This window comes from Corylus avellana, chromosome 8 (genome assembly GCF_965113065.1).
Source record: "Corylus avellana chromosome 8, dhCorAvel1.hap1.2, whole genome shotgun sequence".
Classification (NCBI taxonomy): Eukaryota; Viridiplantae; Streptophyta; class Magnoliopsida; order Fagales; family Betulaceae; genus Corylus; species Corylus avellana.
This window is the reverse complement of record NC_142497.1, coordinates 23,533,150-23,558,258: the sequence shown is the minus strand read 5'-3', so window position 1 is coordinate 23,558,258 and position 25,109 is coordinate 23,533,150. Positions and strand designations below refer to the sequence as shown.

General features: G+C 35.7%; 2 protein-coding genes across 4 annotated transcripts; both read right to left on the bottom strand.

Moving 5' to 3' along the window:
* Nucleotides 1-355: 355 nt before the first annotated feature.
* On the bottom strand, nt 356-17,283 carry LOC132163206 (putative LRR receptor-like serine/threonine-protein kinase At1g06840). Of its 2 annotated transcripts, XM_088518865.1 has the most exons (7): nt 17,229-17,283; nt 9,265-9,548; nt 8,639-8,690; nt 8,128-8,378; nt 7,791-7,925; nt 7,069-7,272; nt 356-553 (listed from the first exon to the last, which is right to left on the bottom strand). In XM_088518865.1, the coding sequence occupies exons 3-7, from the start codon at nt 8,688-8,690 to the stop codon at nt 413-415; spliced, it is 783 nt and encodes a 260-aa protein (XP_088374991.1). In that variant the 5' UTR covers nt 9,265-9,548; nt 17,229-17,283; the 3' UTR covers nt 356-412. The 2 variants fall into 2 exon arrangements, with proteins under 2 accessions (XP_088374991.1, XP_088374992.1); XM_088518866.1 differs by lacking the exons at nt 356-553; nt 8,639-8,690; nt 17,229-17,283 and having other exon boundaries at nt 6,615-7,272; nt 9,265-9,442.
* On the bottom strand, nt 11,795-22,773 carry LOC148584295 (putative LRR receptor-like serine/threonine-protein kinase At1g06840). 2 transcript variants are annotated; one of them, XM_088518863.1, is made up of 20 exons: nt 22,665-22,773; nt 22,286-22,436; nt 21,430-21,501; nt 21,186-21,257; nt 20,833-20,976; nt 20,639-20,710; nt 20,473-20,544; nt 20,224-20,298; nt 19,014-19,082; nt 18,772-18,840; nt 18,528-18,599; nt 18,238-18,324; nt 17,914-17,982; nt 17,229-17,725; nt 15,222-15,380; nt 13,806-14,089; nt 13,209-13,260; nt 12,767-13,014; nt 12,462-12,596; nt 11,795-12,285 (listed from the first exon to the last, which is right to left on the bottom strand). In XM_088518863.1, the coding sequence occupies exons 1-20, from the start codon at nt 22,771-22,773 to the stop codon at nt 11,941-11,943; spliced, it is 2,853 nt and encodes a 950-aa protein (XP_088374989.1). In that variant the 3' UTR covers nt 11,795-11,940. The 2 variants fall into 2 exon arrangements, with proteins under 2 accessions (XP_088374989.1, XP_088374990.1); XM_088518864.1 differs by lacking the exon at nt 21,430-21,501 and having other exon boundaries at nt 11,796-12,285.
* Nucleotides 22,774-25,109: the final 2,336 nt, after the last annotated feature.

Here is a 25,109-nt window from a genome sequence, read left to right as displayed (position 1 = left end):
TAGAATTGTCACATATGCATTGTAGCATTACTCATTTTTTACGACAATTGATCCAATGATTAATTGATTGAAACTGTCATATCAGCTATGTGAAATAATACTACTCCAAATCGATAACCAAATTTGGCCAGGGATGATCCTAACTCCCAAGGCTGACATCTATAAGGAAACCAATAACAAGCAATGCTATCAAATCAATAATTCCTGTCTACTTTAAAGTACAATCTTAATTTTTATAGCAACACTATCATAATCTATTGTTATAACTATAAAGGCTACACAAAAAAGAAAGTGTAACAAATGAGAGTGAGAGACTATACACAAAATCATAAACCAAGATTATAAGGAAAAATTTCTCAGTTCAAAGTTTCCAAGAAACAGCAAAATCAACAAATTATCGCCGAATGTGTTTCTATCTAGGCGTGATGGTTGGGACGACTCCACTATCAAGGTTGCTGCCTGATAAATCCTTCGACACATAAGGATGCTTCACATTGGAGGATGATGATGGTGGAGTCATAACCTTTACAACATCGGCGACCATGGGATCCGCCTTTCTGATGTCAGAATCAGAGTTGTTGTCAAATAATCCTTAATTTATGAAGAACTATATGCTTTTTCATTATAAATAAACCAATCTGCACCTCATATGTAATGTCTTTATAGATTGAGTTTGATTTCTTCTATTGCTCGCTATTATTCAAAGCAGATATACATATGTCGTATGACATCTGCAATTTTCTTGCTCTTACAGCATTCATAATCTTTGGTCTTTATGGAGGCAACTTCCTAAGTTGATACGAACCATCTCTTCATCTATTAAGCAATAAGATTGATGAATAATCCAATCTTCTATTTATTTTCCTTTTCCATATATTGAATTAGGATAAGAAAAAGCACCTGTTCACCTTCTTCATCACAATATCCAATCAAAGACACTAGGTTTCGATGATGTAACCTTGACAACAGTTCTATCTCTTCTAAGAACTCCTTTTCACCTTGTAAGGATCCCTCTTGTGCACGTTGTGTAGCCACAACTGTACCATTAGCCAGAATGCCTTTATAAACCTTTCCATACCCTCCTTGGCCTACCTGAGTGGAGATGTTAAAATTGTTTGTAGCAAGAGCCATTTCTCCATAAGTGAAATCTTTCACACCATCAATTTTCATTGAGGCCTTAGACACTGCATATATATTAGGTCCAATGTTAATAATGAAAGGCATAGTGATAAGTGTTACATATAAAGATGATGTGCCTATGTTTTTAAAAATAAGCAATACCATTATGCTGTCTATCTTCCCATTCATACTTCCAAATTTTGAGATATTTCGTGTAGAAGCGCTTAATCATTGTACAAAATAATATAAAGCATTTAGACATCTTTTGTTTTTGACTGTTAAAGTGTTGATTAAATTATTAAATTTACCTCTTCCTATTAGCTTAAGCTTTTGAGACAAATGGTGATTTAACATGCTATTAGAGCCAAAGGTCCTAGAACTGAACCTTGACTCTGTCAAATTACTCTCATTTAAATTAAATATTTCAAGTGTTGGGCATCACCTATTAAAAAAAAGTTTGAGCCTACATGTGAAGGAGAGTGTTAAAGTGTTGATTAAATGATTAAATTGACCTATTCCTATCAATTTAAACTTTTAGGACAAATGGTAATTTAACGTTGACCAATAACTAAAAACTAAAACATTAAAATCTATAGCGATATCATGATCAAGACACTCAATTAGCTGAGAGAGCTTGAAGCCCAGAAGACATTTGGCCAACCTTCACTTACGAAGAGCTTGTTCAGAGATTGTAGGCTGAATTTAGGTTTAAAATGAGCTTAGGATGTGCTCAAGTCAGCTGAATTTAGCCTAGTTCAAATACTTCTAATATATATATATGTATAGATTATCAGAATATTTTATTTTATATGTGTGTGCATATATATAGCATCCTATAAGTCAACAATGTTAACATAGTGGATAACTGGTTGTTCTTCAACTTAGAGATGGGTTGTGCTAATATGCAACCCAAGTCTTATGGAACTTTTCATTGAACTTTCTCATCTTTCAATGATGTTTTCATACACAGGCCTGTCAAACTTGGCTGAAACTAGCCCAACAGCATTAGCTCAGATAGGGCTGAGATATTGAACATTTGGGGCCAGCTGAGGCCTTTGTACCTCGGGCTGAGCTTGTCCCGATCAACAGGCCTAATCAGAATATAGAATAGAAACAATTACAAGCACCATGAAAAATCATGACACATCTCTCTAAATGTCCTAAAATCATAAACATAAGAAACTTACAACGACGTCTTTTCGAAACTGCATGGTGCTTCCTAGTATGCTTTCTCAGTATCAGAAAGCATTATTTTAAATATATATGTACTTGCAATGGTCCCCAATATTATGCTAGCCAATGCGTCTTTGCTTGAAGTAAACCCAGGAGATTTGGCAACCCCTGTGACATTATTGAAAAGTATGAGCATACATAAAATCAAAACAATCAACAATATCCATCTCATAATTCATGATTGGGAGGAGATGGTTTTGGCCTCTTTCTTCTCATTCTTGTATTCGTTATCGATTCGTGGGGTGGGGGAGGACCGGATGTGGTGGATCCCTTCGAGAAAAGGGAAGTTTGAGGTTCGCTCTTTTTATAGGAAGCTTGCCTCCAAAGAATCCAACCACTTCCCTTGGAAAAGTATTTGGCGCACCAAGGCTCCTTCGAGAGTAGCCTTTTTTGTGTGGTCAGCCGCCCTTGAAAAATCACTCACCTTGGATAATGTTCGGAAAAGAGGTATTGTAGTGATTAATCGTTGCCATATGTGTAAATCGGATGGGGAGTCTGTGGATCATCTCTTTCTTCATTGTGGGGTTGCGCGCAAGTTGTGGGATGTTATTTTCTCCCGCTTCAATTTGTGTTGAGTTATGCCTAGAAGTAGGGGTGGGCACGGGTCGGGGGCGGGGCGGGTATCCGGATTTTTCTCACCCGCCCCGCACAGTGCGGGTTCTGGAAATCCCAACCCGCCACCCGAGCACAATGAAGAATATCCGTGCGGGTTCGGGTGTTGCGGGGCGGGGTAGATCGGGTCGGGTTGTGCGGGTTTGGCGGGTTGTGCGGGTTGGGTTCTCTCTTCCACAGATCGATCCTCTCCTTTCTTTCCTCTGCAGGTTTCTTCTCCTCCTAAACAAACACAAGTTACACAACCCCTACATCAAAACCCTTGAATCAAACCTAAACCAAAGAACTTGAAATTAAATCTGGATGAGGGAGAAAAAAACATGAAATCTGGACCAAGAACTTGAGATCTCTTGAGAGAGAGAGAAAAACCTGGATCGTGGTCTAGAGGTGGGAGCGGCGCAGTAGCCGGTGGCCTGAGGATGTCGAGCGGCGGCGTAGACGAAGAGAGAAGCAGACGAGAGATGGAGAGAGAGTCGCTGATGAGAAAGAGAGAACAGACCAGAGAGAGAGCAAGAGAGACCATTGAGAGTAGGAGATGGAGAAACGGCGCAGGAGAAAAGAGAGGAGAAAGGAGAAACGGCGCAGATGTGAGAGAAGAGAGAGAGGAGAAACGGCGCAGGAGAAAAATGATGTAGGGTTAGGGTTTTTTTCTTTTATACTTAAGTGGGCCTGGGCGGGGCGGGGCGGGTACCCGCAAGGAAAAAATTTCAAAACCCGCAACCCGCCCCGCCCCGCGCGGGTTGGGAAAAATCCACCCGTACCCGCAAAAAAACACTTAAAATCCGCGCAGGGCGGGGCGGATCGGGGCGGGGCGGGGCGGGTTTGCGGGTTGGGCGGGTTTTTGCCCACCCCTACCTAGAAGTGTTAAGGAGATGTTTGCTAGTTGGTGGTCGGGCGGTAGAACCCGTAGCGCCGTGGTTTGGAAGATGGTTCCCCTGTGTCTTTTATGGTGCCTTTGGAAGGAAAGGAATGCGAGATGCTTCGAGGATTTGTTGAGGAACCTTGAGGACCTTGTTCATTTCTTTTTGTACACGCTTTTCACATGGACTACAGGCTGGCTTGCTCCTTTAGTGATTAATTTTCCTAATTTTCTCTTTATGTTCTCCTCTTCTTTCTCCCTTACTTAATCGTTCTCTTGTATACTCCCTGTGTACTTGGGTTGCGCCCCTCTGCGCTCTTTAATGCATTATTACTTATCAAAAATATATATATATATATATATATATATATATATGAATACATGCAAGAAAGTAAGATATAACTTAGGCATAGTTCATCTATGTGCAGGATCAAGTCATAAGTGCCATATGGTTTGAATTTGAAGTTGCCTTCTTGGTCAATATAAAACACAACTTAATATTCCAGAAAATTAAAAATCATCTTGAACTGAGCATTGCGGTCATTCACTTGTGAGCTGGATCATGGTAGTGCGCGCAACTGTATCTGTTATACCACTTAAAATAGCATCACTGAACTGCCTAGATCAAGCCTATCTTCAACAATTATTTGGCAGCACAAGAAAAGGCTAACTCCGTTTAAATGTTCCATGCACAGACACATGCCACTTGTTACTCAGGGTGACAAGAAAAGGCAAGCTTTATACATACACAAACACCAGTATGCACACCAGAATAACAGAGAATAATGCCACATGCTTAAGTTTATGTATCAAGTATAAAGGATTTCAAGGTATACGTTAAAAAAATTAGAAATAAAAGTTGTAGATTCTTCAACTGGTAAATAAGCATTAATTCTAACTTCAACAAAGCTCTGTCGCAAACTACATCAGATAAGGTTTCGAGACAAACCATCTATATAAACGTCCGATAGAGTGAAGTTCGTAAGTTCGTAAGGTCCAAATAGGTCACTATCAGGAATACTTCATGTTGTGAATTTGTCCATGACTGGCCGAACCTCACTCCGATTGAAGGTATATGAATTGTTGATAACAACTGCATCATATCCTGGAAAGAGCTTCAAGAACATTCTCAGTCGAGGTCCACTTTCCCATGCAAATGTATCAAGGTACAGCTGATAAGGTAATATCTCAAGACCAGATGTCATGTACTGCTCAAACATATTTACGTACGGACGAAAATCTGAGAATCCAGGACTTTTCAATCAATATCCAACAAGCAGAGGGAGCAACTCGAGGAGATGTAGGGGAATATTCATAAGGGGGTGGGCATCCTGGACAGTTCAAAGTGCCATTTGTTGGTCCCTGACCGTTATATCGATCCTCACTTTCAGATCCGCAAAACTGGACTAGGTTGGTGTTTGAGCATAAGGGGTTTCCTTGAAGCCTGGAAATAAACAATGAAAACGTGTGACCTTATCATTATATCAATGTGCTATGTCTGTTACACCTCACAAACTAAAATTGAAAAGAGCACGTCCAGACTCTTTTACCAAGTAGTCACATTATTTTGAAGATGCATTCCATTACACTTGAAGTTCTATAAAAAAAATTGGAACATATAAATTGGGGAGCAAGTATTGAACCAAACCAAACAGAGACATTCTGAGGTAGATCAGTGCTGCCTGTAATATTCAAAAAAGCATTATTCTGCAATTCCCGGCAACATCGAAGTGCCACAAACCAGAGCTTAGAAGAATGAAAGCCTTGCACAAAAAAAAAATCATTGTCAACCCGGTCTTACACTATAAGGCTTTCCGTCGAGTTCAAAGTCTTATTTTGCCAAATGGTGGATGGAATGGAGCCATTCAATGAATTGTTCGCAATTGACCTACAATGGAGAATAATTTACCAAATAAAGCCATTTATAGTATTAACCGTTTAAGACAGTGGTCGATATTAACTAGTCATTGGAAACTTGAAGTTAGATAAATTTGAAGTTAGATAACTGTTTAACATTCACTCTAACTAAAAAGAAAAATAATTAATTAATGGGAGAGGAATGGCTAACCATAAAAATAAACATTCCAACTACCAAAAGAATAAAATAAAATAAAGTAAAGAAAAATCTTAAATGGAATAGATAAGGACTTGGAGAGTTGGATGTAGGGTGCTTTTGAATCAAACAACCTTATACACTTGAAGAGAGAAATAATGAAGATACTTTGAAAATGATAAATAATTCCGAATAAACGAAACATGAGAATCTTGGAAATTTTATTAAATTCCTAATCATTCCCAAACAGAGGGTCGTATACAAAATTTGTTAAACTCATGTTCGAAGTATAAGAATTTTCTCATTATGAGCTCCATATTAGAAATGAAAAATCAGGTAAAAGGTGAACTTGATGAATTGCTTTGCAAAAAAGATCATCACATTCTCCTAAAGTTTTATTACATATAGAAATTTAAAAATATTAATTTTTCGGATCGTAGAAGATCTTTTTAGTGGAGCCTTATAAGTTTGGACATTCAACCTTTTGTTTTTTTTGTTTGTTTTCAAAACAAAAACATTAACAAACAACCCAAAATACAAAACACTAAAAAATTATTTTTACCTTTATGTCATATAAGAACACATTTAAAAAAAAAAAAAAAAACCTCTCGAAACCATTAACAACCAAAACCCTTGTCCCTCTGGTGGAGAATTCAAAAGACCTAGATCTAGAATTGGTGTTGGCTAGTGATGATCCTGACTATTTGAGGCAAGCATCCCTAAGCAAACGTGTATATGAAGCCAAATTTCAAAACTTTAGAGCTTCAACCAAATCTTTTTTGCCAGACTCGTAGCTTTTTCAGGATTTTCAGCACCCTTTTGTGTCAAATCAGACAACATATACTCCATAAACTTATTAGCAGTAAATTATATATCCTATTAATTGTACTTCACTATCAATAACTCTGTTTACTTTACAATGTCAGTTTATATAGCAACATTATCATACCATCTACTGTTCTAACTATAATTTTTCCAAAACAAAGACGGAGAAGACTACAAACAAAATCAAAAACCAAGTTGACAATGAAAATGTTTTCTATCTAGGCGTGATGTCTGAAATGTCTCCACTAACAAGGTTGCTCCCAGATACAGATGCATCTGACCACATATTAGAATTCTTCAGTGTAGAGGATGATGATGGTGGAGTGACTACTTTTAATTTTTCAGCAGCAACGGCCATGGGGTCTGCTATTCCGATGTTGGACTCGGGCATCAGAAGCCATATACGTTCAAGTTCTTGGACCACCTCTGCCATTGAAGGTCGTGCATCTGTCTCATTTTCGCAACACCTGAGGGCCAAAGTTGCGAATATCACCAAACATTCAGAAGGACAAGATCCCATTCCCTCATCAACAACCGAAAAGATCATACCAGATTGATAAGCGGCATTAACCTGAAATGGATGAAAACTATAACAAATTACAGGAGACTACTTTGCTGGATAATATTTCAGCCAGTGTACCTAAAGAAATAAAATAATACAAAAAGGATCTTAAATTTATAAAAGATAAATAAATACTAACTGTACGCAAGGAGTTCCAACTTTGGCTCGACTTAATGGGGACACTTTTTTAATTGCAAAGTATGCTTTTACTTGAATCTAATACATAAGAGGTCTCTTGAGTCAAGAGTAGTGTTGAAAATTATAAAGATATCATTAATTGTCTGCACTAATTTATTGAAATTATAACTGAAACTTGAGGAGATCTCTCGACTATTAATGCATAGTCTAAAATGACATATGGCCGGCAGAAGAGAGAGAGAGACTAAAAGTTGTTTTCATTATTCTTGAACAACAATGTAAAATTCGTTACTTGAAGTATTTCTATTCCAACCAGCTCATTGATATATTGCCTCCCCATGCCCAAAAAAATAAATAAATTGAATCTAAACAGTTCTATAAAGTTTTACCTCTCTAACAATGTTTTTGCTAGGTGTGATTGGCCGCATCCCAGTTAAAAGTTCTAGAAATACAACACCAAGACTATAAACATCACTTTTGTTTGTGAGTTTATTAGTTAAGAAGTACTCCGGATCTAGGTAACCCTGCAAAGTAAATACAAAGAATGAGAGGATAAAGAAATAGACATCAATAATATCTCTTACGACATTTTATAAGTCTATTTCATTCAGTTTTGAGTTTTCTTTTTCTTACTTTTAAAATATAAAAAATACAAATATAAACTTTAAATTGAAATTCGTGAAGTTTATAATTATTTTAGGTAAACATCAACTATAAGAGTCTTACCGGTGTCCCCTTCACAAGTGTGGATATATGAGCAGGCTCAGTCCCTTCAATATCTGGAATTGGGGCAAGTCGCGAAAGTCCAAAATCGGCAACTTTTGCAGTATACTTAGAGTCCAATAATATGTTGCTGGCCTTGATATCTCGGTGAAATATTGGAGGGTTAGCTTCTGTATGTAGGTAGAGGATGCCCTTAGCTGATCCCAGGGCAATTCTTAATCTCATAGAAAAACTAAGAGGTGCTTTACACTTGGCTGTATTATTACATAGGTGAACCACCAATAAGCTCATTAGAACGTAATATAGAATTTGAAAAGAAAAATTATTTTGTTTAGCTCCTTGAAGAGAAAAAAGAAAAAAAAACAGGAAGGGGGGTGGAGAGAGAGAGAGAGAGAGAGAAACTGTACTGTTGCAAATTAGACTACAATTTTTTCACTCAATGACGAACACTTGGAAAAAAAAATATTAGTGAGATCAATAAAAGGAAAACTTAAAGCTCGAATATAAGGTGTACCAGAAAGGTGATCCCATAGAGTACCATTTGACATATACTCATAGACCAACATCTGCATGCACAACAATACTCACTTGACGGTTTTCGAACGCAAAAGTTCAAACAAATATTCAGCAACAAAGACCCAGAAAAACTAGGCCTTATCTCGGAAGCCTAACAATATTGCAGGAGAAAAAAATACTACTCATGGAAAAGAGAAGGAAGAAATGTATTCTCCCAAGTTCATTGAAAGGAGATGTTTATGCTTCTTTTTTTTATCTTTTTTTTTTATCAAACAATCCTCAACTTATGAAGAACCATATGCTTTTTCATTATTAACAAACAAACCTGCACCTCATATGTAACGTCTCTAGATTGGGTATGATTTTTTCTATTGTTCGCAGTTATTCAAAAGCAGCTATATATGTGGTTTTAAATCTTTCATTTTTTTTCTATTATAGCTCTCATTATCTCTGGTTTTTACCGCAGCAATTTCCTAAGTTAATAGGAGTCGTCTCCTCATGCATTTTTTTTTTTTTTCTTTCCCCTGAGCATGTCCTCATGGATTCAGCAACAAGATTGATAGATAATCCAGCCTTGTATTTATTTTATTTTCACATATATTCAGTTAGGATAAGAAAAAGCACCTGTTCACCGCCTTCATCACAATATCCAATTAAAGACACGAGGTTTCTGTGATGTAACCTTGACAACAGTTCTATCTCTGTTAAGAACTCCTTTTCACCCTGTAAGGATCCCTCTTGTGCACGTTTTATGGCAACAACTGTACCATCAGCTAGAATGCCTTTATAAACCTTTCCATACCCTCCTTAGCCAATCTCAGTGGAGCTGTTAAATTTTTCTGTAGCCATAGCCATTTCTCTATAAGTGAAAGCCTTCACACCATCAATTTTCATGAAAGCCTTGGATGCTGTATATTAAATACAGGTTCAATGTTAATAATTAAAGCATAATGATAGACGCTCCATATAAAAAGGCCGTGCCCATTGGATTTAAAATAATCGAAACAATTATGCATCTATATTTCTATTCACAATTCCAAAATTTCTGATATTTCAAGTACAAATCTAAATACAGGCATGATGACAACGCGCACAAAAAAAAAATCCATAAGCATGTTACAGGCTGAGATTGAAGCTGATTAACACGGATTCTTTTAAAAAATATTTTTTTAAGCTTTGAAGTCAACCGATTGTTAAGATATTGGTTAAATGGTTGTTCTTCAACTTAGAGATGGTTTGAGTTAATATGCAACTCTTTTCATTGAATTTTCTCATCTCTTAATAATTTTTCCGCTAACAGCCAATCAAACTTGGCCGAAACTTTCCCAACAAAGTTAGCTGAGGTAGGGATAAGAAAGTGACAATTTTGGGCCAGGCTGAGCCTTTCTACCTCGGGGTGATCTTGGACAAGCATCAGCCAGCCTGATTGACAGGCCTAATCAGGATGTACAATAGACACAACTATAGGCATAATGAAAAATCATGAAATATCTATCTAAACATCCAAAAATCATAGACATAAGATACTCAACATGTATAAACGAAACTTATTCATAAGTGGGACCAATGTACCTCTTTCTCTATTCTTAAGTTGTCCGTTTCCGTTTATATAGAAAAATAAAATTAAAAAAAAAAAAAGTGTGTTCAATAGTCATAAGCACGTGAAAAGAAAATCAACGTCCTTTCGATTTAGGATATCTGTTTATCTTATTTAAAATTAGCTATTAAATATGAACTTTAATAGCTAATTTTATATTAAATCCGTGTTTAATTAGAGATAGAGAGTTGTCGCATCAACTCATCAGATAGTCTTAAATCCAGCCTTCATCGTCAATGTGGGAATTAGTAGCTAATTGGCCGAATTACCCACACCACAAGAAAAGATTGAAAAGAAGAATCTCCAGCAACGGAGAGATGAAGTACATGCAAGTCTCAACAGCCGTACGTATTCCTTCTCACACGACATTATTGATTATCCATAAATATAATCAAAGTCTTCCACGTTATCCATCCATAATCCTTTGCTAGACTTAGTCCTAGTGCTGGATCTTGTTTCTTCCCCTTCCTGTTGTTGGTTGTAGGCAAATGCACAGTAATCAAAAAAGATTGCCATTTAGTAAATATATATATTCAACTTCCTGTGCGGGAAAGAGAAATGACATGTACTTTATTCCCATTTTATTGGGTTAATGTCACTCTTTTTTTTCTTTTTAATAATGTTGTATGCTAGACAAACATTTCACAAATATTTTATTTTATAGGCTATAGCCATGAATAAACCATTTTGTTTTTTTGTTTTTTTAAATATTCAATGGTTATTATACATTGTCATGTTAGTTTTATGTGATATTTTAGTGGTATGTAACATTTTATTCTTTTTTTTTTCTTTTGTAACAAGGTTGTTCTAAGAACTGATAAGCATTGTCATATTAATCAATGAGATGGAGGTGTAGTATATAACATTACTCCTAGTAAGATGGAGGTGTATTATAAGCACTCTCATAATAATGGTTCTCTCATTATTAGCTTCTCATTAGAAATTGAAAATAGACATGCATGTAACATATCCCACAAAAGTGCTAGCGGAGCATTACATGGTATTATTAGGTTATTTTGATATTATTTATAACCAAAAAAAATGCACTAGCTATTCACTATTACTCTAAAAAGATCAGTTAGTCTTGAGCACTACTCATCCAATGTATGAATAACTTTTTGAAGTGTCGAAAGATAAATATTCAAATAATTCAAAAGAGAGATGATTTTTTACAGAAATGTTATATACCATATTTTTATTCCACAAGTATTCCAAAATGTTTACATGGCAATCCCATCCAACCATTGATTTTTTTTTTTTTTTTTTTAACAAAGATTGATCTAAGAGTTAATTAGAATTGTCACATATGCATTGTAGCATTACTCATTTTTTACGATAACTGATCCAATGATTGATTGATTGAGACTGTCATATCAGCGATGTGAAATAATACTACTCTAAATCGATAACCAAATTTGGCCAGCGATGATCCTAACTCCCAAGGCTGACACCTATAAGGAAACCAATAACAAGCAACGCTATCAAATCAATAATTCCCGTCTACTTTAAAGTACAATCTTAATTTTTATAGCAAGACTGTCATAATCTACTGTTATAACTATAAAGGCTACACTCAAAAAAAGCGTAACAAATGAGAGTGAGAGATTATACACAAAATCATAAACCAAGATCATAAGGAAAAATTTCTCAGTTCAAAGTTTCCAGGAAACAACAAAATCAACCAATTATAGCCGAATGTGTTTCTATCTAGGCGTGATGGTTGGGACAACTCCACTATCAAGGTTGCTGCCTGATAAATCCATCGACACATAAGGATGCTTCACATTGGAGGATGATGATGGCGGAGTCATATCCTTTACAACATCGGCGACCATGGGATCTGCCTTTCTGATGTCAGAATCGGGCATCATAACCCATATATTTTCAAGTTCTCGGACCACCTCCGCCATTGAAGGCCGTGCATCTGTCTCATCTTGGCAACACTTGAGGGCCAAACTCAAGAATTTCACCACACAGTCAGAAGGATAAGAACCCATTCGCCCATCAATAATCCCAAAGATCATACCAGATTGATGCGCAACATTAACCTGAAATGGATGACAAAATTTCAGCCAATGTATAAAGAATATATGAATAATATGACAAAGTGATCTTAAAATGTTATAAAGATATTGGCTGCATGCAAAGAGTTCCTATTTTGGCTCATCTTAATGGGAGGCGAGCTCCTGCTGAATTCAAGGCAAACAGGTCCATGAGGTTTTACCTCTCTAACAATGTTTTTGCCATGTGAGATTGGTTGCATCCCAGTGAGGAGTTCTAGAAATACAACACCAAGACTATAAACATCACTTTTGTCGGTCAATTGATGAGTTAAGAAGTATTCCGGATCTAGGTAACCCTGCAAGGTTAACATAAAGAATTACATCAGTTACTTGCATCTCCTACAACATACTGTTAGGTCCATTTCATGGAGTCCGAGTTTCATTTCTTTTATTTTAAAAATAGAAAGAAAAAAAAAATTGTATACATATATATTCTTGTAGGCAATATCAGGTATAAGAGTCTTACAGGAGTCCCCTTCACAACAGTTGACACATGAGCAGGCACAACCCCTTCAATAGGAACTGGGGCAAGTCGTGAAAGTCCAAAATCAGCAACTTTTGCCGTATAGTTAGAGTCCAATAATATGTTGCTAGCCTTGATATCTCGATGAAATATCGGAGGATTAGCTTCTGTATGTAAGTAGAGGATGCCCTTAGCTGATCCCAGGGAAATTCCCAATCTCATATCAAAACTCATAGGTTCTTTAGACTTGGCTGTATTATTGCATACATAAATCACCAGTACACTCATTAGAAAGGAATGTAGAAATTGGGGAAGGAAGTGTACTGTTGAAAAGTATAGATCACAGTTTTTTATTTGCATTCATATGCAATGAAGAACACTCAGAAAAAAAATCTACAGTGAGATCAATAAAAGGAAAAACTTAAAGGATTAGTAGAAGGTGTACCAGAAAGCTGATCCCTTAGAGTACCATTTGGCATAAACTCATAAACCAACATCTGCACGCACAACGTTACTCACATGAAGCTTTTCTCAAGCAAAATTTTCAAGATAAAAGTCGGCAATAAAAGAGCAAGAAAAACATATCCTTGGCATGAAAGTCAAATTATTTTGCAGGAGAAAAGTACTGCTCATAACAATAAATTAAAAAAAAAAAAAAAAAAAGAACTGTATTCTCCCAAGTTCATTGTGAAAGGAGGCATTTAAGTTTTTATGCAATTTTAGAATCAAATAATCCTTAATTTATGAAGAACTATATGCTTTTTCATTATTAATAAACCAATCTGCGCCTCATATGTAATGTCTTTAGATTGAGTTTGATTTCTTCTATTGCTCGCTATTATTCAAAGCAGATATACATATGTGGTATTACATCTGCAATTTTCTTGCTCTTACAGCATTCATAATCTTTGGTCTTTATGGAAGCAACTTCCTAAGTTGATAGGAACCATCTCTTCATCTATTAAGCAATAAGATTGATGAATAATCCAATCTTCTATTTATTTTCCTTTTCCATATATTGAAATAGGATAAGAAAAAGCACCTGTTCACCTTCTTCATCACAATATCCAATCAAAGACACTAGGTTTCGATGATGTAACCTTGACAACAGTTCTATCTCTGTTAAGAACTCCTTTTCACCTTGTAAGGATCCCTCTTGTGCACGTTTTATAGCCACAACTGTACCATCAGCCAGAATGCCTTTATAAACCTTTCCATACCCTCCTTGGCCAACCTGAGTGGAGATGTTAAAATTGTTTGTAGCAAGAGCCATTTCTCCATAAGTGAAATCTTTCACACCATCAATTTTCATTGAGGCCCTAGACACTGCATATTAGGTCCAATGTTAATAATGAAAGGCATAGTGATAAATGTTACATATAAAGATGATGTGCGTATGTTTTTAAAAATAAGCAATGCCATTATGCTGTCTATCTTCCCATTCATACTTCCAAATTTTGAGATATTTCAGGTAGAAGCGCTTAATCATTGTACAAAATAATATAAAGCATTCAGACATCTTTTGTTTTTGACTGTTAAAATGTTGATTAAATTATTAAATTTACCTCTTCCTATTAGTTTAAGCTTTTGGGACAAATGGTGATTTATCATGCTATTAGAGCCAAAGGTCCTAGAACTGAACCTTGACTCTGTCAAATCACCCTCAGTTAAATTAAATATTTCACGTGTTAGGCATCACCTATTAAAAGAGAGTTTGAGCTCATACGTGAGAGAGAATGTTAAAGTGTTGATTAAATGATTAAATTTACCTATTCCTATCTATTTAAGCTTTTGGACAAATGGTAATTTAACGTTGACCAATAACTAAAAACTAAAACATTAAAATCTATAGCGATATCATGATCAAGACACTCAATTAGCTGAGAGAGCTTGAAGCCCAGAAGACATTTGGCCAAGCTTCACTTACGATTTGGATGGCTGAGCTTGTTCAGAGATTGTAGGCTGAATTTAGGTTTAAAATGAGCTCAATATGTGCTCAAGTCAGTTGAATTTAGCCTAGTTCAAATACTTCTAATATATATGTATAGATTATCAGAATATTTTATTTTATATGTGTGTGCATATATATGCATATATATAGCATCCTATAAGTCAACAATGTTAACATAGTGGATAACTGGTTGTTCTTCAACTTAGAGATGGGTTGTGCTAATATGCAACCCAAGTCTTATGGAACTTTTCATTGAACTTTCTCATCTTTCAATGACGTTTTCATGCACAGGCCTGTCATACTTGGCTGAAACTAGCCAACAGCATTAGCTCAGATAGGGCTGAGATATTGACCATTTGGGGCCACTTGAGGCCTTTGTACCTCGGGCTGAGCTTGTCCCGATCAACAGGCCTAATCAGAATATAGAATAGAAACAATTACAAGCACCGTGAAAAATCATGACACATCTCTCTAAATGTCTTAAAATCATAAACATAAGATACTCACAACGACGTCTTTTCGAAATCGCATGGTGCTTCCTAGTATGCTTTCTCAGTATCAGAAGAGAAACAATTGCAGACAATGTAACTGCACCTGCAATGGTCCCCAATATTATGCCAGCCAATGCACCTTTACTTAAAGTAGACCCAGGAGATTTGGCAACCACTGTGACATTATTGAAAAGTATGAGCATACATAAAATCAAAACAATCAACAATATCCATCTCATATATGAATACATGCAAGAAAGCAAGATATAACTGAGGCATAGTTCATCTATGTGCAGGATCAAGTCATAAGTGCCATATGGTTTGAATTTGAAGTTGCCTTCTTGGTCAATATAAAACACAACTTAATATTCCAGAAAATTAAAAATCATCTTGAACTGAGCATTGCGGTCATTCACTTGTGAGCTGGATCATGGTAGTGCAACTGTATCTGTTATACCACTTAACATTGCATCACTGAACTTCCTAGATCAACCCTATCTTCAACAATTATTTGGCAGCACAAGAAGAGGCTAACTCCGTTTAAATGTTCCATGCACAGACACATGCCACTTGTTACTCAGGGTGACAAGAAAAGGCAAGCTTTATACACACACAAACACCAGTATGCACACCACAATAACAGAGAATAATGCCACATGCCTAAGTTTATGTATCAAGTATAAAGGATTTCAAGGTATACAGTAAAAAAATTAGAGATAAAAGTTGTAGATTCTTCAACTGGTAAATAAGCATTAAGTCTAACTTCAACAAAGCTCTGTCGCAAACTACATCAGATAAGGTTTCGAGACAAACCATCTATATAAACGGATGATAGAGTGACATATGGTGTGAACTTAAAGCTGCCTTCTTGGTCAATATAGAACACGACTTAATTATCCAGTAAACATAATGTAACACCCCCACCCCAATGACACACAATATTGTCCCTTTTTAGCTCCTCTGAACTTGACTTCCCAATATGGGACCGAGGTGTTACAAACTCCTCATCTTAAATTTCTGACATCCTCGTCAAGACCACGTCATGCAGTGCTCCAGTAGTACCACATGACTTAGTGTTACTAGGTGGCTTTGATACCACTTGTAATGACTCACGAAAAAGCTTTAGCCACATCTGTGCTATTACTCCAAAATGACTAGTCAATTTGGAACTTTCCTAAAATGCATTATAAAGCCCAGTTTCACCTAGTAATTAGGCAATGTGGGACTTAGCACTCATGACTATCTTTATAAACCACCCACTCTATGTGGGATTCTTTTCATCTTCCCAATATGGGACATGGGTGTTACAAACTTCCCCTCTTAAATTCCTGACGTCTTCGTCAGAGCCACATCATGCAGTGCTCCAATAACACATGACCTAGCATTACTAGATAGCTTTGATACCACTTGTAACACCCCTGCTCCAAGTGGTATGATATTATCCGCTTTGGGCCAAGCCCGCACGATTTTATTATTGGGTTTACTCTAAAAGGCCTTATACCATTTAGAGAGAGCATATTCCATATAAATACATCACATTTTTCACACCCAAGCAATGTAAGACGTCACACATAGAATCATGTTGAACTGAGCGCTGCAGTTATTCACGTATGTGCTGGATCACATTAGTGCAACCATATCTGTCAAACCACTTAACATAGCTCTCAGTATGATGAAAGCATTGAACTGCCTAAAAATCAGGCCTATCTTCAACAAGATTTGGAAGCAAAAGGGGGGCTACCTCCACTTAAATGTGCCGCTCACAAACACACACCACATGTTACTCAAAGTGAGAAGATTAGGCAGGCTTTATATGAACACAAACACAAGTATGCACCACCACAAAAAAATTGAGAATGATGCCACATGCCTAAGATTATCTTTTAAGTATAAAGGATTTGGAGGTACAGGCCAAATAAATTAGAGAAAAAGTTGCACATTCTTCAAATGGTAAACAAGCATTAATTCCAACCTCAACATAGCTCACTCACAAAATATATCAAATAAGGGTTTTGAGACAAACCATCATTATAAACGTCAGTGAAGCTCAGAACTTCATAAGGTCCAATTACGTCAGGATCACTAATATTCCATGATATGAACATGCTCATAATTCGCCGAACCTCACTCCCATTGAAGATATGAGAATTCTTGTTAACATCATATACAGGAAATATTTTCAGGTACATTCTGAGTCGAGGTCCTTCCCATGCAAAGGAATAAATGTACAGTTGATAAGGAAATAACATAAGAGCAGATGTCAAGAAGTCCTCAAATGCATATCTGTAGGGAGGAAAATCTATGAATCCAGGACTTTTCAACCGGTATCCAACAAGCAGAGGGACAGCACAGATACAAGGTACAGGAGCTGTAGGGATATATTCACAAGGGGGTGGCCACCCTTGATATGGACAATTAGAAGTGGTATTTGTTGAACTCTGACTGTTATTTTCATCCTCACTTTCAGATCTACAAAGCTGGCCTAGGTTGGTAGTTGAGCATAAGGGATTCCCTTGAAGCCTGAAAGTAAACAATCAAATGGGTGAGATGATCATTATATCAATGTGCTGCGACTGTTACACCTCATGATTAAAACTAACAGGATCACATCCATACTCTTTTGCCAAGAAGTCATATTAATTTGAAGATGCATTTCATTATACATAAAGTTCATATGAAACAAATTGGGAAGCAGTATAGAAGCAAACCAGACAGTCACATTTGGAGGTACAATAGTGCTGCCTGTAATATCGGAAAGCTTGTTATTCTGCAACTCCCTGTAATATCAAAGATCCACAAAATCACTTAAATAATCTGGTATGAGATCCTTGCAAACCTCTTAAGTTAACACAAGAGGTTATAACTTTGACTTTTACAAAGAGCACGCTGCAATCAGAAAGAAAGGAATCAACTTATCTTGTACCAGTACAGGAACAAGATGCTTGGAAGTGTGAAAGCACACACGCACACTCACACTACCAGATAAAGACAGTTTAACCAAGGGAACAGTGACATTTTCGTTCAGGTCTTACACTTTAAGGCTTTCCATTTCGTTCAAAGTCCTACTTAGCCAAATGGTGGATGGAACTGAACCACTCAATGCATTGTTCGCAATTGACCTGCCATGGGGAATAATTTACCAAATAAAGCCATTTATTTTATTAACAGTTTAATTTATTGGCTGATATTAACTAGTAACTTAAAAATCTAATAGTTGAGATAAGTGGAACTCAACTTGAGATAAACATGAAATGATTTACAATAACATTGAACCAAATAAGTAAACACAAAATGATGAAAGAGCAAGTGGGAGCCTACTCACAGTTTCTGAAGATGAGGAAGACCCGAAAAGTTGGGAGGAACCGTTCCAGTGAGATTGTTGTTGGATAAATCGCTGATCATATTGTTCAAATAAAAGATTTTTGAAGTAAAGGTAATTGTTGGTGTAAATTATCTTTGAAAACTGAAAGAAACGTTTGAAAATATTTTGTAGTATCCGGAAATTAAATTTAAACCAAAACGATAAAGATGCATAGGACATGTCTTTGAAAGATGGAGAATCTTACATGGTTGTGATATTCTTAAAAGGCCAATTTGGAGGTATGGATCCGTTTAGCCGATTTGAACTGAGATCTCTGGAATTTATATAAAGTAATATATAATCCAAGTACAAGTAGCTAACTGAGATGTCTTTGACAATGTAAAAGAAAATTTTATTTATCCTGGTGCATTTATTTTTCTAATTTAAAAGCTTATACTTCATTATCATACAATGACATGACAAGGAAAACAAAACAAAGCTACTTACAGATATAAAAGGCTTGGTATTTGGCTCAAATCAGGAATAGGTCCATGCAAGTTGCAGTTCCTAAGGCTCCTGGAACAAGACAACCAAAACAAAAATACTATAAATCTTGACATGAACATGTGAACATGCATGCTTCTTGGTTGCCATCTTGCCAGAAAAGCTTCAAAGAACATGAAAGGTTTGTGATAGCTATGTAAGATAAGAGTAATGTTAGAAACCACATTTTTATTCCATAATGCTAACATGGCAATACCAACCAGCTTTTAGATCAATCCTTGTTAAAAAATAATTCTAAGGTTGGTTGCGATAACCATATCAGTATTATGGGATAAAAATGTGGTTTCTAGCATTACTCTTAAGATAATATAACTTCTGTACAAATCGCATAGGTTATGCTGACATAAAATATCAAACAGCAAAGAATAAATCATAGAGAATATTAACTTGTGCAATGTAGAAGTGAACGTGACGTTTAAAAAATGAAGTGAAATGCCTCCATGCCACCTTAGTTGGCTTAATAACCTCCACGCCTAAGTTAAGTAACATTCTCATTTCTATTCCTTTTTAATCAATGTTTTTGAGTCATTTATGTATTCGTACCAGCAAAGTACCATTCGGCCTTTCTTATATTATTTTCATTTTGCTAGTATTTTCCACTTTGTTCAAGTTTTGCAGTTTAGAACGAAGAAAAAAAAAAAAAGAGCCACCTCTATCATTTGGCCAAAAATAAATAAAAATAGGGAAAACTTCACTTAACTCCTTTGAACATCTATTTTGCAATCGCCCCCCTGAAATTGAAAAAATCTCATATTTAGTGTATCAAACTTTAAAAAGTTTGCAATGTCACCATTCCCATTAGGGTTTGGGGTTAAATCAACGGCAAAGGGGTTAAACGACCTTTGTACCCTTGTAAAATATATATATATAACAAGGGTGTTTTGGGAATTTTCAAGGCCTCTGCTAGGATTTAATAGAAAATCCTAAATGAGGGGTGACATTGCAAACTTTTTAGAAGTTTGATATACGAAATTGAATGTTTTTGAACTTTAGGGGGGGGATTGCAAAAGCGATGAAAGTTCAGGAGGGTTAAGTGAAGTTTTCCCATAAAAATAAATAAAGACCTCTGCCTCACACATCAAGGCTGGCGCCCTGCTCTTCCTATACTTTTGAAATTCCTAGTTACAAACAGAGGATAATAATATTCACTTACAACTTCAGCAATTTAGACATGTTGCTGTAAGAAGAGGGAATTGTAGTCCCATCAAAGTGATTGTTATCAAGTTGACTGCAAAACAAAGATACTAAACGCATTAAGAAAGTTGACAAAAAAGTACTTAAGTAAAATTTTAAAATCATAACCTAGTTCAAGTTGAGAAGCTAAGAAAAAAGACTATAAAGGTAACAGTATTTATGTGATAAACATATATGTATTTAGGTTATAGGAAAGAAGAACACATACAGTATCCGTAAATTTGGCATTTTGGAGAACTCTGATGGAAGGTGCCCTGATAAGTTGTTATTATCAACAAGGCTGTAGGTGCAGAATTGAGGATGATCACTGATTCACAGATTGTACTGACAGATAACTCATTATAAAATATGAATATGACTAATTACCAACTTACAGGTGAACAAGTATTGGTAATTTGGATAGTTCTGGCGGAATTTGCCCACTAATTGAATTGTTGTTCATGTGACTGCTCACAAGGGGCAAAAGAAAAAAAAAAAAAAAAAAAAAAGAAAAAAAAGAAAGAGAAATAGTAGCATTAGTAATCTTAGAACTGATTTTAGAGAATATAGCATCGGAAAAAACACTCACAAGTGCTTCGCTTTGTTCAAGTTTGAAAATGATATCGGTATCGATCCTGATATGCGATTCTCGTCAATTTGTATTCTGTCCAAGTTTGAGAGGGAACCGAGCTCTTTAGGTAAGGGACCTGTTAATTGGTTTCCATTCAAAAGCCTGAAAACATGGGCATATCATATTAAAAAACCAAGTATTCAGAACGCTACCAAACATATAAAGCAAATTAGTCTCTTACATTATTTAGAAATCAAAAGTTTGAATGAAAATGCATGAAGTAGTAGCATATTTGTACTTCATAATTATATCTCATGTGATAACAATACTGAGTAGCAAACCTATCCAGGAAAAAGAGCTGATCAACTTACAAGAGTTTCAAAGACGAAATATTGCCTATCTCCTTTGGTATACTCCCACTTATGTTGTTCCACATAAAATCCCTTTAATGGAGTAAAAAGAAAAACATATCAGTGGGATGAGTAAACCAAATGCCAATGTGGGGTGGAGAATAACAATCTTTCAAAAGATTGAGGAAATAGTGATCCAAAAACTTCAATTCAGATAAAGATGTTGGCAGCACAAAAAGTAGCTTTCAGGTATGCTTTTCCTTACAATATTTTCATATACGATAAGCGGCCAAGCTCTGGTGATAAACTTCCTGACAAATTCATTTTTAGTAGTTCCCTGCAGAAAAGAGGTCCATAGGAAAATTATTAAAGCACCTAATGTGAGTTCTTCATGGAAGCGCCCACATGCGATTGATACCCAAGTTTTATTAAAGTTTCATAGTCTTATATCTCAACTATGGACTAGCATAAATCTTATATAATGCTAGGCATGAGATGATGATTGAGGCTGTAGGCAATAAATTATATGATAAAGCATTACAAATTAATTTTCTGGACACAAGAAAAGATCACAAATATATATGTTTTCTATTGATTTAAGACATGTTGGTGGTCTTCTCTAGTGAAATTCAGAAACATGTGGCTGATGGACCTTATCCTAATGAAATGAATATAGGCACCATTGTTTTTAATCTTAAATGAATACAGAATAAAGGAAGTCTGTTCCCTAGCACAATTAGTATGAGCCGTTTAGAAGTGGAATACAGAAACCAGATATACCATAAGATTGTGTAACAGACTAGTCGGCTATTTATTGTTCTTATTAGACTACAGCTTAAGGGGCTAACGCACTTCACTGTACGTAACATCATGCAAGGGTACAAAAAACATAAAAAAAATGATATTTAGTAAACTCTCAGGACTGTACAAGCGGGCGGTTATTAACTACTACTAACCACTAACTACTAGCTGTATGGCAGTCGTGTGTGAATCTACCAAATAGTATTGCTCTAAAACATAAAGAAAGAAAAATTAGTATAAATTAAAAGAAGTGTGCAACATTATTCATGCCGATTATGCTACCCAAAAGAAACAAAAATCACCAAAGGTTAAAATCATACAATCGTTCAACATGTAGATGTCCATCATCTGATGGCGTATTGAAGCACACAACCCCTGTCCAATTTGACGTACATGGATCTCCCTGATTCCAATTAGTCAGATTCTTATTGGGGTCTATCAAACTTCTCTGAATGGCTTGCAATGCCGTTACTGCAAAATAATACAAATGTTAACCATCATGAACATCCCAGTAGAGGGAAGTGAATATTTGAATTTACTACAAAACCACTTGTTATAGGATTCATGAATAAATAAAACAGGTCTCCGTGTGCTGCGTGTGACCCCTAAACAAGCATCCCCTCGAGAATATGGTTGCCAAAAGAAGCTTGTGAATCATCAAAAAATAATTAAAAAGAGGGCAAACTGAATCAAAATCACCTTCTCTAGGGTGGGTAATGGAAGGCTGTGCTAGGATAGGTAGTGAAGACCACCAGCACAACCATGAAACAATAAATACTCCATACATCCAAGCTCTTGACTGATACATCCCAATAACGCAAAGAACGTCAGAAGTCTCAAAGTTTTCGGAGTACCCAACACTGGTAATTGTTTGAAATTTAGTACCTTGGGGAGGGTGCTATCTTTCTGAGCATGACTCCGTCACGGCCACTCACGAATTTGTGGTTGATGCAGATGAGAGCCATCTTTTTCACCCCCCGTGGATAAGAATAATGGAAATATACGATCAAACAAAGAATCGTCAGCAACTTTGGAACGATCTCGGTATATAAATTTAATGTAGTTCTATCTATTTACAGAGAAAATGATTTTAAATCCTCGACTGGTTCTGGGAAGGTGGTTGGCTGGAATGTAGAGAAATGTCAAATGTTTTGACGCAATGGGATCGTACTTTAATGAACGCCACAAGCATTTGGATACCGAGTCTGAGATTCGCCATCGAAGTGCCTTTCTTGATTCTTCCTTCCTTTCGGTCATCCATCACGAGATGTATTTGTTTGTTTGTTTGTTTTTTACTATTCAAAACATATTTTCATAAGTGGGACCAATGTTTGTTTGTTTGTTTTACTATTCAAAACATATTTTCTCTATTCTTAAGTTGTCCGTTTATATAGAAAATAAATAAATAAATAAATAAAAAGTGTGTTCAATAGTCATAAGCACGTGAAAAGAAAATCAAGGTCCTTTCGATTTAGGATATCTGTTTATCTTACTTACATTAGCAGCATTAGGTTGATATTTCCTACTTTTATGTCGGATTTGTGTTGCGTCAAATACGAACTTTAATAGCTAATTTTATGTTAAATCCGTGTTTAATTAGACATAGAGAGTTGTCACATCAACTCATCAGATAGTCTTAAATCCAGCCTTCATCGTCAATGTGGGAATTGGTAGCTAATTGGCCGAATTACCCGGATTAGGATCCCCTGGAATTCCCCTGGAATTCCAGATTCTAGAATTTGAAGATTAAAGGTCCAAAAATGTGCCATGTGGCTAAAACCACTTTCCTCCCAAAACACAAAACCCACTTCTTCATCACGTCTGAAAAAAGAAAATCCCAGCTTTTTGTATTGAGGCTATTTTTTTTTTTTTTTTTTTTGGGGGAACTATGAATTTTTTTTTTTTTTTTTGACATTCAGATTCAATACTTGGTATTTTAGTTGTGTGAATTGAGAGATGTTTTATAGTTGTTTTATTTTTGGGAGGGAAAGTCTTTTAGTATCTAAATACAGTGGGTTTGGGAGGAAAGTAGTTTTAGCCATGTGGCACATTTTGAACCTTTAACTTTCAAATTCTTGAATCTGGAATTCCCCTGGAATTCCAGGGGATCCTGACCCACACCACAAGAAAAGATTGAAAAGAAGGATCTCCAGCAATGGAGAGATGAAGTACATGCACGTCTCAACAACCGTACGCATTCCTTCTCACGACATTATTGGTTATCCATAAATATAATCAAAGTCTTCCGCATTATCCATCTATAGTCCTTTGCTAGAGACTTAGTCCTAGTGCCGGATCTTGTTTTTTCCCCTTCCTGTAGTTGTTGGATGTAGGAAAACGCACAGTAATCGAAAAAGATTGCCATTTAGTAAATATATTCAACTTCCTGTGCGGGAAAGAGAAATGACATGAACTTTATTCCCATTTTATTGGGTTAATGTCACTCATTAATTTTTTTTTTAATTTTTTTTTTAATAATGTTATATGGTACACAAACATTTCACAAATATTTGATTTTATAGGCTATAGCCATGAATAAACTATTTTGTTTTTTGTTTTTTTAAATATTCAATGGTTATTATACATTGTCATGTTAGTTTTGTGTGATATTTTAGTGGTATGTAACATTTTATTCCTTTTTTTTTCTTTTGTAACAAGGTTGTTCTAAGAACTGATAAGCATTGTCATATTAATCAATGAGATGGAGGTGTAGTATATAACATTACTCCTAGTAAGATGATTTTTTACATAAATGTTATATACCATATTTTTATTCTACAAGTATTCCAAAATGTTTACATGGCAACCCCATCCAACCATTGAATTTTATTTATTTATTTATTTTTATTTTTTTTTGTTTAACAAAGATTGATCTAAAAGTTAATTAGAATTATCACATATGCATTGTAGAATTACTCATTTTTTACGACAACTGATCAAATGATTGATTGATTGAGACTGTCATATCAGCGATGTGAAATAATACTACTCCAAATCGATAACCAAATTTGGCCAGGGATGATCCTAACTCCCAAGGCTGACATCTATAAGGAAACCAATAACAAGCAATGCTATCAAATCAATAATTCCTGTCTACTTTAAAGTACAATTTTAATTTTTATAGCAACACTGTCATAATCTACT

Excerpts from the sequence above, each read along its gene's own strand:
- LOC132163206 (XM_088518865.1), bottom strand. The coding sequence starts at position 8,690 with ATGTTGGTCTATGAGTATATGTCAAATGGTACTCTATGGGATCACCTT. Across the intron at positions 8,379-8,638 it reads TCTATGGGATCACCTTTCTG|CCAAGTGTAAAGCACCTCTT; the intron begins GTACACCTTATA and ends GTAATAATACAG. Across the intron at positions 7,926-8,127 it reads CACTTGTGAAGGGGACACCG|GGTTACCTAGATCCGGAGTA; the intron begins GTAAGACTCTTA and ends TTTACTTTGCAG.
- LOC148584295 (XM_088518863.1), bottom strand. The coding sequence starts at position 22,773 with ATGTATCAGTCAAGAGCTTGGATGTATGGAGTATTTATTGTTTCATGG. Across the intron at positions 20,977-21,185 it reads ATTTCGTCTTTGAAACTCTT|GCTTTTGAATGGAAACCAAT; the intron begins GTAAGTTGATCA and ends CCATGTTTTCAG. Across the intron at positions 18,841-19,013 it reads ATACCAAGCCTTTTATATCT|AGATCTCAGTTCAAATCGGC; the intron begins GTAAGTAGCTTT and ends TATAAATTCCAG.